General features: G+C 47.2%; 1 protein-coding gene across 1 annotated transcript in view; it reads right to left on the minus strand.

Moving 5' to 3' along the window:
* LOC141112882 (piezo-type mechanosensitive ion channel component 1-like) overlaps positions 1-15,486 on the minus strand; it is a gene marked incomplete at its 3' end in the record, with an annotated part of 127,466 nt that overhangs the window by 86,630 nt on the left and 25,350 nt on the right. Inside the window, 3 exon segments of the mRNA XM_073605984.1 lie at positions 142-232; positions 1,108-1,221; positions 3,915-4,086. Coding sequence (XP_073462085.1) covers positions 142-232; positions 1,108-1,221; positions 3,915-4,086 — 377 coding nt within the window.

Here is a 15,486-nt window from a genome sequence, read left to right on the forward strand (position 1 = left end):
AAATAAAAACAGAGGTATAAAACATTGGCGTATTTGCCTCAATTATAATCCTATTAATGGAAAGGTATCTGATCATTCACATGTCTAGGAAATGATAGACTCTGCACACGGCCCCCTATGAATGTAAGAAAAGCCTCGTACCGAGGTGGGTGGTGGAAGCCGGCTGGATGACATGAACTGTACAATCCTGAGGATCTTCCCCGGCTGCTTCACTGCCGCTGGACAACATGGGCTGCAGAATAAAGAGGGAGGAGAGGACATCAGCAATGGAAACATCTCCTGAAGCATAACTAAAGGCAAAACTTTCTTTTAGTGTTGGATGGAGTGGAGATGGATGAGACCCTCTGTCTGGTTTTTATTGACGTCTGTGGCCCCCGATTCCCGCTCTCGATTTGTCCTGTTTACCAGTCTCATCGAAAGTGAAAGAAAATCCCCAAAAATGTGGATTGTCCCCAGAATAGGAACAGAGGGGAAATGTTCCCATGGGGACACTAGTTCTAGTGACAACCCGGGATTCCTCACGTTGGAGGGACTTCCCCTCACTTTTATGTGTTGTGGAATTTAGTCAAGACTACTTTTCTTATGGTGAACAGAAAGATTCACAAGTAGGGACCTTCTCCGGGGGACACGGCCCAAAACGTGTTCTCCAACCGAGGTAATTATACCGTGAAGAAAGCACAGACAGGATTGGCCAACAGTAGACATCAGATGACTTTGTCAGCAGAACTAATTGGAATAGATTGCTGAGTACGGGATGTTATACTATAGACAACCAAATACAGGATCACCTTCCACATATCTCAGCAGGTGGTCATAAAACATCCCAACTTTCCTGCTTTAGAGCCCTCATAGAGTCTTGGACAGTTCATAACACAAAAGTGAATTATTGATGAACTCAGACCTATGTTATATTTTATATGATAATCAGTATCATTGCTTTATCATTTCTATATCACAGTGTTGGCAATGAGACAGTAAGTGAAAAAAAATCTCCCCAATGGGGGTTATAAACCTCCCTTATTCTACCTGAAATAAAAAGTAAAGTTTTGCCTGAAGTTCTACTTTAAATCGAAAGTATTGATGTCCCGAGCAAAAACCAGCACTCACCTTGGTCTCCTCGCCCATGCTGGACCGTTCCTTTGACCAGGACTCCACCTCGGCCAGTTCCAGGTCATCTCTGGGAGGAGTGTCATCCGCTTTGGCCTGGACACCTTCCTTCTTCTGAGAAACAGATGACATGAGACCAAGAATTAAGATTGAGAAGATAAATGAGGGCTCTTCTGTCACCTCTGACTGATGTTTCCATTGTGTACAGATAAGAGTGGAGGGAGTCACCCACTTTTATTGGGACCCCAGTGGAGAATCTGCCGCTCTGAGTACCAAGATCTGCCCACCAGCCATTTCAAGGTAGACTAACCCTCCCAGTGGAGTTCTCCTTTATTCTGCACCGTACAGATTGAATAGTAACATGTAGGAGGGGGTGGAGGCAGACATTTCTGATGGGAAAATGTCACCAATGAGGATAAGAAGTTTGGAAAATTGTATTCTGGCATCTCTACAGCTCTAAAATACCAATTCCAATCAGAATGACTCTTTACAGGAGCACCAATCCCAAACTGTCACCACATAGGAAAGATTGAATATCACATTTTATAACAAGCTCTGGATAAAAAAAAAAAAAAAAAAAACACAAAGTAACTGCAGAAAAAGATCCAATGAAATGAAGATGGAATTTTTGAATTTACCCGGAAATTAGTGCAAGTTCAGCTAAAATCTATGCTAAATCTAACCCCAGCCACATTCTATGCCTGATCTATCTGACCCCGAAAGAAAAAAAAAAATCGCTATACTTTCCTGTTCTGCAGGTTTTGGCTGAACTTCCACTTCGAGCCTAATGCTATAAAATGATAATTGTCGGCTATCGACATGAAAAAGTTCATGAAAATGTTTGGTTGACAGGTGATGAGGCCTGGAAGGTGACACTACACTGAGGGCAATGTGTATATATATGTGTATATGTGTATACAATGTGTATATGTGTATATATACAATATAAATAGATAGACCACGGGTGACGGCTGGCTGTCCTTCTGGTGGAATGTTTGCTCCTGTAGAAAAGTCTGGTGCCCCAGCAGGAAAGTGATCAGAGTCACTCTGAGGTCAGTCCAGGCAGCAAGCAGGGACGTGGTCAGTAAAAAGACAAGCAATCATCCCTGGCAGAGGTGTGGTCAGTAGACAGGAAGTGGTCAGTCCAAGCAGCAAACAGAGACGTGGTCAGTAAAAAGACAAGCAATCATCTCAGGCAGAGGTGTGGTCAGTAGACAGGAAGTGGTCAGTCCAAGCAGCAAGCAGAGACGTGGTCAGTAAAAAGACAAGCAATCATCTCAGGCAGAGGTGTGGTCAGTAGACAGGAAGTGGTCAGTCCAAGCAGCAAGCAGAGACGTGGTCAGTAAAAAGACAAGCAATCATCTCAGGCAGAGGTGTGGTCAGTAGACAGGAAGTGGTCAGTCCAGGCAGCAAGCAGAGACGTGATCAGTAAAAAGACAAGCAATCATCTCAGGCAGAGGTGTGGTCAGTAGACAGGAAGTGGTCAGTCCAGGCAGCAAGCAGAGACATGGTCAGTAAAAAGACAAGCAATCATCTCAGGCAGAGGTGTGGTCAGTAGACAGGAAGTGGTCAGTCCAGGCAGCAAGCAGAGACGTGGTCAGTAAAAAGACAAGCAATCATCTCAGGCAAAGGTGTGGTCAGTAGACAGGAAGTGGTCAGTCCAGGCAGCAAGCAGAGACGTGGTCAGTAAAAAGACAAGCAATCATCTCAGGCAGAGGTGTGGTCAGTAGACAGGAAGTGGTCAGTCCAGGCAGCAAGCAGAGACGTGGTCAGTAAAAAGACAAGCAATCATCTCAGGCAGAGGTGTGGTCAGTAGACAGGAAGTGGTCAGTCCAGGCAGCAAGCAGAGACGTGGTCAGTAAAAAGACAAGCAATCATCTCAGGCAGAGGTGTGGTCAGTAGACAGGAAGTGGTCAGTCCAGGCAGCAAGCAGAGACGTGGTCAGTAAAAAGACAAGCAATCATCTCAGGCAGAGGTGTGGTCAGTAGACAGGAAGTGGTCAGTCCAGGCAGCAAGCAGAGACGTGGTCAGTAAAAAGACAAGCAATCATCTCAGGCAGAGGTGTGGTCAGTAGACAGGAAGTGGTCAGTGCAGGCAGCAAGCAGAGACGTGGTCAGTAAAAAGACAAGCAATCATCTCAGGCAGAGGTGTGGTCAGTAGACAGGAAGTGGTCAGTCCAGGCAGCAAGCAGAGACGTGGTCAGTAAAAAGACAAGCAATCATCTCAGGCAGAGGTGTGGTCAGTAGACAGGAAGTGGTCAGTCCAGGCAGCAAGCAGAGACGTGGTCAGTAAAAAGACAAGCAATCATCTCAGGCAGAGGTGTGGTCAGTAGACAGGAAGTGGTCAGTGCAGGCAGCAAGCAGAGACGTGATCAGTAAAAAGACAAGCAATCATCTCAGGCAGAGGTGTGGTCAGTAGACAGGAAGTGGTCAGTCCAGGCAGCAAGCAGAGACGTGGTCAGTAAAAAGACAAGCAATCATCTCAGGCAGAGGTGTGGTCAGTAGACAGGAAGTGGTCAGTCCAGGTCAATATACAGGGAAGAGTCAGCAGACAGAGCAAGCAGATGAGATACAGGCAAGGGCAGCCAATGAGGAATGTAGGGAAAAATGTCCTTACTGAACGGACAGAACAGTAAATTGTTTGACGGATAAAGAAGCTCATTTATTTGTATTTAGAGGTTTGATGGCGTTCAGCTTTAACTGCACTAGAAATGGTCGGCTAACATTGGCTACTTTCTAGGGGACTCCTCCCCAGTGTAGTGTTATTAAATGGAGCCTCAGCTGATCATATGGATGTAGATCACTCACCCGCACACTGCTGGGGGTCTTCAGCTTCAACAGGAAGATGACCGAGTAGTAGAGCAGCAGCAGAATTCCCGGGTTCACATAAACTGGCCAATCATGGCTTTGGTTGAGAATGAGGTCATCAACGCTCCCCGTGCAGTTGGAGTGATTAACAATGTCATTCAGGCCAAACAATCTGCAAGAAGAAGCCGGGGTCACACATACACAGATATTCACAAGATTTATCCATACATGTATACAGTGGGGGGGGGAATAACGATCGTCTCCCCTGCAGATTGTGTAAGTTTTGCCCCCTTACATAGAAATGAAGGGTCTATAATTTTTATCATAGGTGTATTTTATATGATAGAGACAGAATATCAACCAAAAATCCAGAAAAAACACACATGATAGGAATGTTATAAATGGAGTTCAGTGAGTAAAATAAGTATTTGCTCCCCTTAGTATTTGGTGGAAAAACCCTTGTTGGTGATCACAGAGGTCAGACGTTTCTTGTAGGTGGTGATCAGTTTCCACACATCTCAGGAGGGATTTTGTCTTCTTTACAGATCTTCTCTAAATCCTGAAGGTTTCTTGGTCACTCGAAGTTTCAGCTCCTCCATACATTTTCTATAGGATTAAGGTCTGGAGACTCCATGACCTGAATGTGCTTCTTCTTGAGCCCCTCCTTTGTTGCCTTGGTGATATGTTTTGGGTCTTTGTCATGCTGGAAGACCCATCCATGACCCATCTTCAATGTTCTGGATGAGGGAAGAAGGTTCTCCTCCAAGATCTTACAATACATGGCCCCGTCCATTGGCCCCTCAATGTGGCAAAGTCGGCCTGAACCTTTAACAGAGAAACGGCCCCAAAGCTGTTGGTTGATATTCTGTCTCTATCATATAAAATACACCTATGATAAAAATTATAGACCCTTCATTTCTATGTAAGGGGGCAAAACTTACACAATTTGCAGGGGATCAAATCTTTTTTCCCCCCACTGTATATCCACCATAAGATTCATGAAGATAAGCAGAAGAGATTACCGCATTGATATAAGTGATCTCATCTAATCCAAATGTTACATTTTGTACGTTTTGAGCAAATCAACGAAAAAAAAACCCATTAAAAAAAAACACAGCGGTTGAAACTCCTTCCCACTCCATAAAGAAGTTACACACCCCCCAGAGGAAAAACCTTGCGTCTGGATGACCATTGCTATTGGACAGCAAAATCTACTGTCACTATGACATGGTAATATCTTCTCAAGTTAAGATGCAGACAGCAATAAACAAACCATCCCTCATCTGTCCATACCTAAAAAATTCCTGGAGTTCTAATTTAAGGGTTCGCTGGGAGGTTTAGTGTTGGAGAGAGGTTAGGTGTTGGAGGGGGGTTAGGTGTTGGAAGGAGGTTTGGTGTTGGAGGGGGGGGGGGTTAGGTGTTGGAGAGGGGAGGATTGGTGTTGGAGGGAGGTTAGGTGTCAGAGGGAGGTTAGGTGTCAGAGGGAGGTTTGGTGTTGGAGAGAGGTTTGGTGCCGAAGGGGGGTTTGGTGTCAGAGGGTCATAAGGTTTTGGAGGGGGGTTTGGTGTCAGAGGGTCGTAAGGTTTTGGAGGGGGGTCAGGTGTTGGAAGGGGGTTAGGTGTTGGAGGGAGGTTTGGTGTTGGGGGGGTTTGGTGTCGGAGGGAGGTTAGGTGTCGGAGGGGGGTTAGGTGTCAGAGGGTGGTAAGGTGTCGGAGGGGGATTCGGTGTTGGAGGGGGGGTTAGGTGTTGGAAGGGGGTTAGGTGTTGGAGGGAGGTTTCCTGTTGGGGGGGGGGGTTGGTGTCGGAGGAGGGTTTGGTGTCGGAGGGTGGTAAGGTGTCGGAGGGAGATTCGGTGTTGGAGGGGGATTCGGTGTTGGAGGGGGGCTTAGGTGTTGGAAGGGGGTTAGGTGTTGGAGGGAGGTTTCGTGTTGGGGGGGTTTGGTGTCGGAGGGAGGTTAGGTGTCGGAGGGGGGTTAGGTGTCGGAGGGGGGTTAGGTGTCGGAGGAGGGTTTGGTGTCAGAGGGTGGTAAGGTGTCGGAGGGGGATTCGGTGTTGGAGGGGGGATTCGGTGTTGGAGGGGGGGTTAGGTGTTGGAAGGGGGTTAGGTGTTGGAGGGAGGTTTCCTGTTGGGGGGGGGGGTTGGTGTCGGAGGAGGGTTTGGTGTCGGAGGGTGGTAAGGTGTCGGAGGGAGATTCGGTGTTGGAGGGGGATTCGGTGTTGGAGGGGGGGTTAGGTGTTGGAAGGGGGTTAGGTGTTGGAGGGAGGTTTCGTGCTGGGGGGGTTTGGTGTCTGAGGGAGGTTAGGTGTCGGAGGGTGGTAAGGTGTCGGAGGGGGATTCGGTGTTGGAGGGGGGTTAGGTGTTGGAAGGGGGTTAGGTGTTGGAGGGAGGTTTCGTGTCGAAGGGGGGTTTGGTGTCGGAGGGAGTTTAGGTGTGGGAGGGAGGTTAGGTGTGGGAGGGAGGTTAGGTGTCGGAGGGAAGTTTGGCGTTGGAGGGGGGTTAGGTGTTGGAGGGGGGTTAGGTGTTGGAGGGGGGTTAGGTGTTGGAGGAAGGTTAGGTGTTGGAGGAAGGTTAGGTGTCGGAGGGAGGTTTGGTGTGGGAGGGAGGTTAGGTGTCAGAGGGAGGTTTGGTGTGGGAGGGAGGTTTGGTGTCGGAGGGAGGTTTGGCGTTGGAGGGAGGTTTGGTGTTGGGGGGGGGGTTAGGTGTTGGAGGGCAGTTTGGTGTTGGAGGGTAGTAAGGTGTTGGAGGAAGGTTAGGTGTTGGAGGGTGGTAAGATGTTGGAGGGAGGTTAGGTGTTGGGGGGGGGGGTTTGGTGTTGGAGGGGGGGGTTAGGTGTTGGAGAGAGGTTTCGTGTCGGAGGGGGGTTTGGCGTCGGCGAGAGGTTAGGTGTCGGAGGGAGGTTTGGCGTTGGAGGGAGGTTTGGTGTTGGAGGGGGTTAGGTGTCGGAGGGTGGTAAGGTGTCGGAGGGGGATTCGGTGTTGGAGGGGGGTTAGGTGTTGGAAGAGGGTTAGGTGTTGGAAGAGGGTTAGGTGTTGGAGGGAGGTTTCGTGTCAGAGGGAGGTTTGGCATTGGAGGGAGGTTAGGTGTTGGAGGGAGGTTAGGTGTTGGAGGGGGGTCAGGTGTTGGAGGGGGGTTTGGTGTTGGAGGGGGGTTTGGTGTTGGAGGGGGATTCGGTGTTGGAGGGTAGTAAGGTGTTGGAGGAAGGTTAGGTGTTGGAGGGAGGTTAGGTGTTGGAGGGGGGTTTGGTGTTGGAAGGGGGTTAGGTGTTGGAGGGGGGTTACGTGTCGGAGGGAGGTTTCGTGTCAGAGGGAGGTTTCGTGTCAGAGGGAGGTTTGGTGTCGGAGGGGGGTTTGGTGTCGGAGGGAGGTTTGGTGTCGGAGGGAGGTTTGGTGTCGGAGGGAGGTTTGGTGTCGGAGGGAGGTTTGGTGTCGGAGGGAGGTTTGGTGTTGGAGGGCGGTTTGGTGTTGGAGGGTTGTAAGGTGTTGGAGGAAGGTTAGGTGTTGGAGGAAGGTTAGGTGTTGGAGGGGGGTTTGGTGTTGGAGGGGGGTTTGGTGTTGGAGGGGGGTTGGGGGTTAGGTGTTGGAGGGCGGTTTGGTGTTGGAGGAAGGTTAGGTTTGGAGGGTGGTAAGGTGTTGGAGGGAGGTTTGGTGTTGGAGGGAGGTTCAGTGTTGGAAGGGGGTTAAGTGTTGGAGGGAGGTTTCGTGTCAGAGGGAGGTTTCGTGTCGGAGGGAGGTTTGGTGTTGGAAGGAGGTTAGGTGTCGGAGGGAGGTTTGGCGTCGGAGGGAGGTTTGGCATTGGAGGGAGGTTTGGTGTTGGAGGGGGGTTAGGTGTTGGAGGGAGGTTTCGTGTCGGAGGGGGGTTTGGTGTTGGAGGGAGGTTAGGTGTCGGAGGGAGGTTTGGTGTCGGAGGGAGGTTTGGCATTGGAGGGGGGTTAGGTGTTGGAGGGAGGTTAGGTGTTGGAGGGGGGTTAGGTGTTGGAGGGAGGTTTCGTGTCGGAGGGAGGCTAGGTGTTGGAGGGGGGTTAGGTGTTGGAGGGGGTTAGGTGTTGGAGGGAGGTTTCGTGTCGGAGGGAGGTTTCATGTCGGAGGGGGGTTTGGTGTTGGAGGGAGGTTAGGTGTCGGAGGGAGGTTAGGTGTTGGAGGGGGGTTGGGGGTTAGGTGTTGGAGGGTGGTAAGGTGTTGGAGGAAGGTTAGGTGTTAGGGGGGGTTTGGTGTTGGAGGGAGGTTAGGTGTTGGAGGGGGGTTGGGGGTTAGGTGTTGGAGGGGGGTTGGGGGTTAGGTGTTGGAGGGGGGTTAGGTGTTAATGGGTTTGGATAGGATAGGAAATGGATAAAACTATTGGTATATTTTCCCTGAGTCCCATTGGGGACATTTCCCGCCAGTTGCTGTCTGGGAGATGCAACAGAATGTGGGAGGAAATCTCCCCAAAATGCGGAGAATGCCCCCCTTAGACAGTCGTCAGCAGAACAGGTGTCCTGTCTATTCCAGTTACATTGTAAATATATCTTAGGGCTTATTAGGGCAATAAGGATGTGGTGAAGTGTTACGGTTACAGGGAGGGGTAAGTGTTTGGGGGGGATGGGGGTGGAAGAGTTCATAATAGTTTGCAGCTTTTTCACACTTTAGGGAACTTTTGCCTTTTCACTGTTCCAATGCTGAAAGTCAGGAGATGGAAAATCCAGCGTTGGGCACCGGCTCCCAAAAACACAGATTGCTTTACCTGAGCCCAACTTACAGAGAGCTCCAATCATTTGCTGAATTGTAGGTTAGGCTCAGGTGGAGTCCTAAGGTGAACCTCTGCGCAGTCTCTGCACCCCGAGAATAGACCGGTCCCAGGGAACACGCCGTCACATTTCAATGTCCATTAATTGTCATCTGTTTGCTCTGTATGTGTCTCATATCCACAATAGACATTTAGAAAAAATATATAAATTTGACTTTCTGGAATTTATACCTTTGTTGGGATCATTGAGAATGAATCGGTTCACAGTACACAGGGGTGGCACTTTTCCTGCTTGTGAAAATATGGAAATCATTTACTGTCCTTCCTCTGGGCACAAGAACACTACGCTTAGGGCTGAGGTTCAGATCAAGTTAAAGTATTATGTCCAGCTAATACTTATTTCATGTTGTGAGTTCTGCTGGATGTTTCTGTCCACTACTTCCAGGATTCCCAGCATGCTGTGCAGCTTCTTCATTTCTAAGGACTACATATCCCATAGTCCCTGGGTGCCTGCTAGTAGCAATTCCTGCAAAGCCTCCGCCTCCTAAAACTCCTCCCCTCAGGAGACGGGCTCCGCACTGCCCACACACAGGGCATAGTGACTCTGTGTCACAGAATTCTGGGAAATCGATGTGTGGGGTCTTCTTCTGAGTGATAGGAGGAGGCTGGAGATCATTGGAATACAATGTGGGAATGAAGATCAGATTCTGAATTCTGGCTCTAGATCCACTAAAACTTCCCATCCTGAGGGAATCTCAGACGCTGAGTTCATCTTTCCCTGCAGAAATGGAAGATTCTCTCTGCTGACAGCATTCCTCTGATGAAGATGGAGATACAGTCCCTGAAACGCATCGACTTTGTAATAAGATTGTCACCAAAATAAACTTGTACCTGCGTTTATTATCACGGCGTGACGCTTCAATTCCAGATCCACGCCTCCCGATCACAACCAGAGGTGAAGGGCGGCAATCCTTCCGTGTGTAGAAGCTGCCAATCCAACATTGAAATTCTCCAGGATTTACAACCACCACACCATTGGATGATAGCAATGATACATTATTACTATAATATTACACAGGATTTATATTATTATACAGGATTTATATTATTATTATTACACAGGATTTATATTATTATACAGGGGGTAGACAGTACAGTTGCATACAAACTCAATACTAGAGGGATCAGAGGGCCCTGGTCCTGAGAGCTTACAATCTAAAAAGGAAGGGTCAGGTGAAACATACGGTAATAGCTGTGGGGGGATGGGTTGATGCAGTACATTATATATATATATATATATAGAAAAGCTCCGGGTTTCAGCCCCAGGAAGCCACTTTCCAAGCACTCACTTCCAGCAAGTCTCACTGCCCATCGTTGGTATTCTGAGTTGCCGTCAATTGGCATGAAACCCAACAGAAGACATTGGAGTATTCCGGCTCCAGGCATGGAAACATTTCCACATATTTGTGTGATTGTATAAACCAGACCATAGATTAGTATTGGTTTACATAAAAGGAAGGCCTGTGAGCGGATGACATGGCCGTTCCTCTGACGGTGTATTAAGTGTGATGTGAGAGCGAGGAGATTGAGGAGAGCGTCACGCCATGTTTGTTGACATTTCCCTGCTGTATGGCAAGCCTTCCATTTTCCATTCTAATGTTACGGGGGAAGGGCAGGAACAATGTCATGCTGTCACGTCTCACAATTAATTTGTGTCCCAGACTTTCCGAACAAACCTGAAGAATTGTGCTTTGCTTGGTCTGCATGTGAATGTAATTAATGGAGAGTGAAGGAATGAAATGTTGGGGAACGTTTCTATCAGCAATGAGTTGGTTTATGTTCCCAGCATACCTTGTATAGACGACTTTCACATATTCATCCAAAATGGCCAGAAAAGTCCACAACGAAATACGGAATAATGTTGAGTACCAAACAAACACAGACAATGGAACAAACACAGTGGTCATTCATTCTCCGGCACCTGCAGACATTCAGGATGGGACACCTGATCTGGCCATGTATGGTGGAATCGAGAATTGAGGTGTTCCAAGATGTCCTGTCTGGAAGCCTTCTCTGGGGGAGATTGGCCAGGATGGACTTTCCCAGCCAATCACTGTCTAGTGTTACTAGGTGCCCCAGGTCCATAATTTCTCCCTGCCTGTGTTATTTGTTGAGAAGTCTTTTATTTCATTTGTTGAATCCAATTTTTAGAGAGAGCCATGTATTCAGAACCGAGTAGAACATAACCTTCCTCCAAGAAGTACAGAAAATATCAGATCTCTTCTTATGTCTTGGTGGCTCAACTTACAAAAGTCAAATCTGACCTCTTTGATCTGGGAGGCCAAAGATCTGGTTTTGTCGATCATACAATTCATTCTGCACAAAGGAAGTCTTCGGGTTAAGCGATCATTCTGTGCCAGAACTTGAAGGCACAACTGTAGACTACAATGTATCCAAAGCCCTTACTTCCTCTCTGGTGGAACCATCGTCACCATGTCTGTATGTTGAGGGAAGATCACTCTATTCAAGTCCAGAACCCAACAGGGCTTCTGGGGGTAAAAACCCAACTAGGGTTCCAATCCTCCCCCGCTCTATATAAAAAAATTAAATTGGACTATAAATATTTGAAGTATAAAGGCACTTTTTTTTTAGTTTAGATGACGGGGAGCAGGAATAGACCACCTGTCTGGTTTTTACTGCTGTCTGTAGTAGAGGTCCGTCACAGAGGTGATTGCTCTGTTAGGGAAAGTCACCCTCTCAATTTGCCCCGCTTCCCTTTATTACAAAAAGTGAAAAAAAATCCCAAATTTTGGGATACTCCAGAACAGGAATGGAGGCAAAATCTTTCATCGCTTGGGAGGGATTTCCTTTCACTTCTTGTTTGGCTATGGGACAGAAAGTGAATGGAAATCTCCCCAATGGGAGACAGATTGCATAACAAAAAATAAAAACTGGCAGGGGTTATAATAACCCCCCTTAAAAGAGAACGTTTTGCCTTCAGTTATAAATTTGAGTTGCAGTTGAATAAATGATGGGATGGAATCGGCACACAACGATAGATTTGTATGGTACAGTGATGAGAACATGGAACAAAAACATCTTCAAGAACAACTTTTCAGAACAAAGGACGGTCCCTGGACTCCAGGAGATGAACTATTCACCAATACGGAAAGGAAATGTTGATCCCTCACAGAGGTCATTGAATTGTAAAAAAGAAAACAAATTTAGGTGGTTCTGAACTTTTGGAGAATTGGCGGTTGGCGTGTCTGAGTGAGAACTTCCATTTCTCCGCCAGCTCCGGGGATGTTATAAAATGAACAAAATGTGCTCTGATGGCTAAATGACCCCAAAGAAAGGCAGGAGACGGGCGGACATTCTGACATTTCACTGGAAGTTGGACCTCAGAAGAGAGGATGGAAAGAATATTCTGTAAGATTCCTCAAAGGTTCTACTGAACAGACGAGACCTCCTCTGCACCAATCACATCTCTGGGCAAAGACTACGCAAACGTTTCCTTGGCGAATAATCTCGGAGGAAGAATCGATGAGCTAGTTTTGATTTTCCTGGCCAATGACAAGCATTCCCCTGACATAAGGCCAGCTCTGGGGGCGTTAGCACTGGATGCATGCCGGGCAGAGATGGACGCAGATCCTCCACCTGCCCGATTAGAATCAGATGTGTCCAGTACATGGAGGTGGATATACTTGTTCATTACATTTAGTGTGAGGTGGAGTGTGGCTTCAATGTGTTGGTATATCTAAATCTGCTAGTCCATTTAACACTCCCCCCCCCCCCCCATACTTACAATACAAAGATGCCCCCTGTGCTCCTTCACCCAGAGTGGGGGCGCTCTAATACAGGAGGTGAAAACAGAGTGGAAAAAAAGACTAAAAGAAGAAAACGAATGCAGCCGCCACATCTAATGATTGGTAAGATGGAATATATGACAATTCTGGTTTTGCCGCTTTAATAGAATTTGACAACACAAAGTGTTGGACATAAAAATAGATTTTGGGTAAACAAATACATCCTAAACACATCCGATTCGTCCCCATTATTTTTTAGGAAGTCATTAAATTTTTCAGTCTTTAGAATATTAGAAGGGGGCGGAGGGCTCCCCGGCTGTCACCACAATGGAAGGTCTTCAATATGTAGACGATGAGTTTGGCCCATTAAGGGAAGGAGCTGATGAAAGACAAATGTGCAAACATGAAGCTACATAATAAAGAGTGTTTATTTGTAGGGGCCATCAGATCCTCCGGGACTCAAGCATGTAATGAAAGACACATGAAGGCAGCAATACAAACATAATGAATTCATGAAGTACATGCAGGTGGCGGTCAGGACTGTAGAATAGAATAAATCTGACCAACAAAAATAACGCTCACTTCTACCAACTCATTCCTATCACAGCTCAACCACCTCCAGACTAGACCTGTATGGAATGTATTATCTATCCCTTTATATTATATATGTGTTCCCGGGTACACCAAGTGTCTCTGCTTTCTGACCCACCATCCTCACACTCCCTGACGTGAATACAATTATATAAAATTGTTTCTAAATCATCACTTGTAGTTTTAAATGACTAAAAATGCCTCTTCAAACACGTTCAAAGTGCATTATATGGGCAGAAGGTTGTGGACACCAGACCTTCACACCTACTCTATATGTGGTCACCACTCAGAATCATTGAGTTCAGATGGATTCAGTGAAGGACATGAGACTTAGATGTTTCAAATTTGTGAAAAGCTCCTCTTTGTTCCAGCATGACTGCCCATCCTGTGCACAATCCACTCCATACAAGATGATGAGTTTGTTGTAAAGGAACTCGAGTGTCCTGCACAGAGCCCTGACCTCATCCTATTGAACATCTTTGGGATGAATTGGACCATGACTGTGGCCTCCACAGACATCCTTGACTTCAACCCTACTGATCGCCTTTGGGAGGAATTGGAATGCTGAAGCCAGGTTTTTTGTGTGCCCAACATATTAGCCATTCTCATCCAACATCAGTACCTCACCTCACAAATGGGCACTCAAATCTCTCAGACACCCTCCCAAATCTTGTGGAAAGGCTTTCCAGTAGAGTGCAGGCTATTATAGTCACAAAGGAGACTACTTCTTATTAATGGCCATGGAGAGAGGAAGGCAACACCATAAAGACATGGTGAGACCAGTTTGGCGAGGAGGAACTTGAGTGTCCTACAGAGCCCTGACCTGATCACTACTGATCACCTTTGGAATAAATTGGAATGCTGATGATAAGCCAGGTCTTCTCATCCAACATCAGTCTTGTCCTTGCAGGCTCATGACTAAAAAACTCAACCACTATTGGTAACACATGTAAAGCACACATCTTAAGAGTCCAAGGGGGGCTCTTCAAACAAATACACTATATGGCCCAACCTATGTGGACACCTCTCCAGATCAGTGAGTTCAGGTGTCTCCAGTGAAGGATCCTGGAAATCCTCCATCATACAAAAACATTGGAGACAATTGTGATCGTCCAACCTTGTGGTAACAGATTGGTGATGCCCCCCCGTGTACAAAGCCAGCGCCATAAAGACATAGTGTGACCAGTTTGGTGTGGAGGAACTCAAGAGTCCTGCACAGAGCCCGGACCTCAATCCTATTGATCACCTGTGACCTCATCCCTACTGATTACCTGACCTCAATCCTTACTGATTACCTGACCTCAATCCTTACTGATTACCTGACCTCAATCCTACTGATCACCTGTGACCTCATCCCTACTGATTACCTGACCTCAATCCTTACTGATTACCTGACCTCAATCCTACTGATCACCTGTGACCTCATCCCTACTGATTACCTGACCTTATCCCTACTGATTACCTGTGACCTCATCCCTACTGATCACCTGACCTCATCCTTACTGATTACCTGACCTCAATCCTACTGATCACCTGTGACCTCATCCCTACTGATTACCTGACCTCAATCCTTACTGATTACCTGACCTCAATCCTACTGATCACCTGTGACCTCATCCCTACTGATTACCTGACCTCATCCCTACTGATTACCTGTGACCTCATCCCTACTGATTACCTGACCTCAATCCTTACTGATTACCTGACCTCAATCCTACTGATCACCTGTGACCTCATCCCTACTGATCACCTGACCTCATCCTTACTGATTACCTGACCTCAATCCTACTGATCACCTGTGACCTCATCCCTACTGATTACCTGACCTCATCCCTACTGATTACCTGTGACCTCATCCCTACTGATCACCTGACCTCATCCCTACTGATCACCTGTGACCTCATCCCTACTGATCATCTGACCTCATCCCTACTGATCACCTGTGACCTCATCCCTACTGATTACCTGACCTCAATCCTACTGATCACCTGTGACCTCATCCCTACTGATTACCTGACCTCAATTCTACTGATCACCTGTGACCTCATCCCTACTGATTACCTGAACTCATCCCTACTGATTACCTGTGACCTCATCCCTACTTATCACCTGACCTCATCCTTACTGATTACCTGACTTCATCCCTACTGATTACCTGTGACCTCATCCCTACTGATCACCTGTGACCTCATCCCTACTGATTACCTGACCTCTATCCTACTGATCACCTATGACCTCATCCCTACTGATCACCTGACCTCATCCCTACTGATCACCTGACCTCATCCTTACTGATTACCTGACCTCATCCCTACTGATCACCTGTGACCTCATCCCTACTGATTACCTGACCTCATCCCTACTGATTACCTGTGACCTCATCCCTACTGATCACCTGACCTCATCCTTACTGATTACCTGACCTCAATCCTACTGATCACCTGTGACCTCATCC

Source organism: Aquarana catesbeiana, linkage group LG11, assembly GCF_042186555.1.
Source record: "Aquarana catesbeiana isolate 2022-GZ linkage group LG11, ASM4218655v1, whole genome shotgun sequence".
Lineage (NCBI taxonomy): Eukaryota > Metazoa > Chordata > Amphibia > Anura > Ranidae > Aquarana > Aquarana catesbeiana.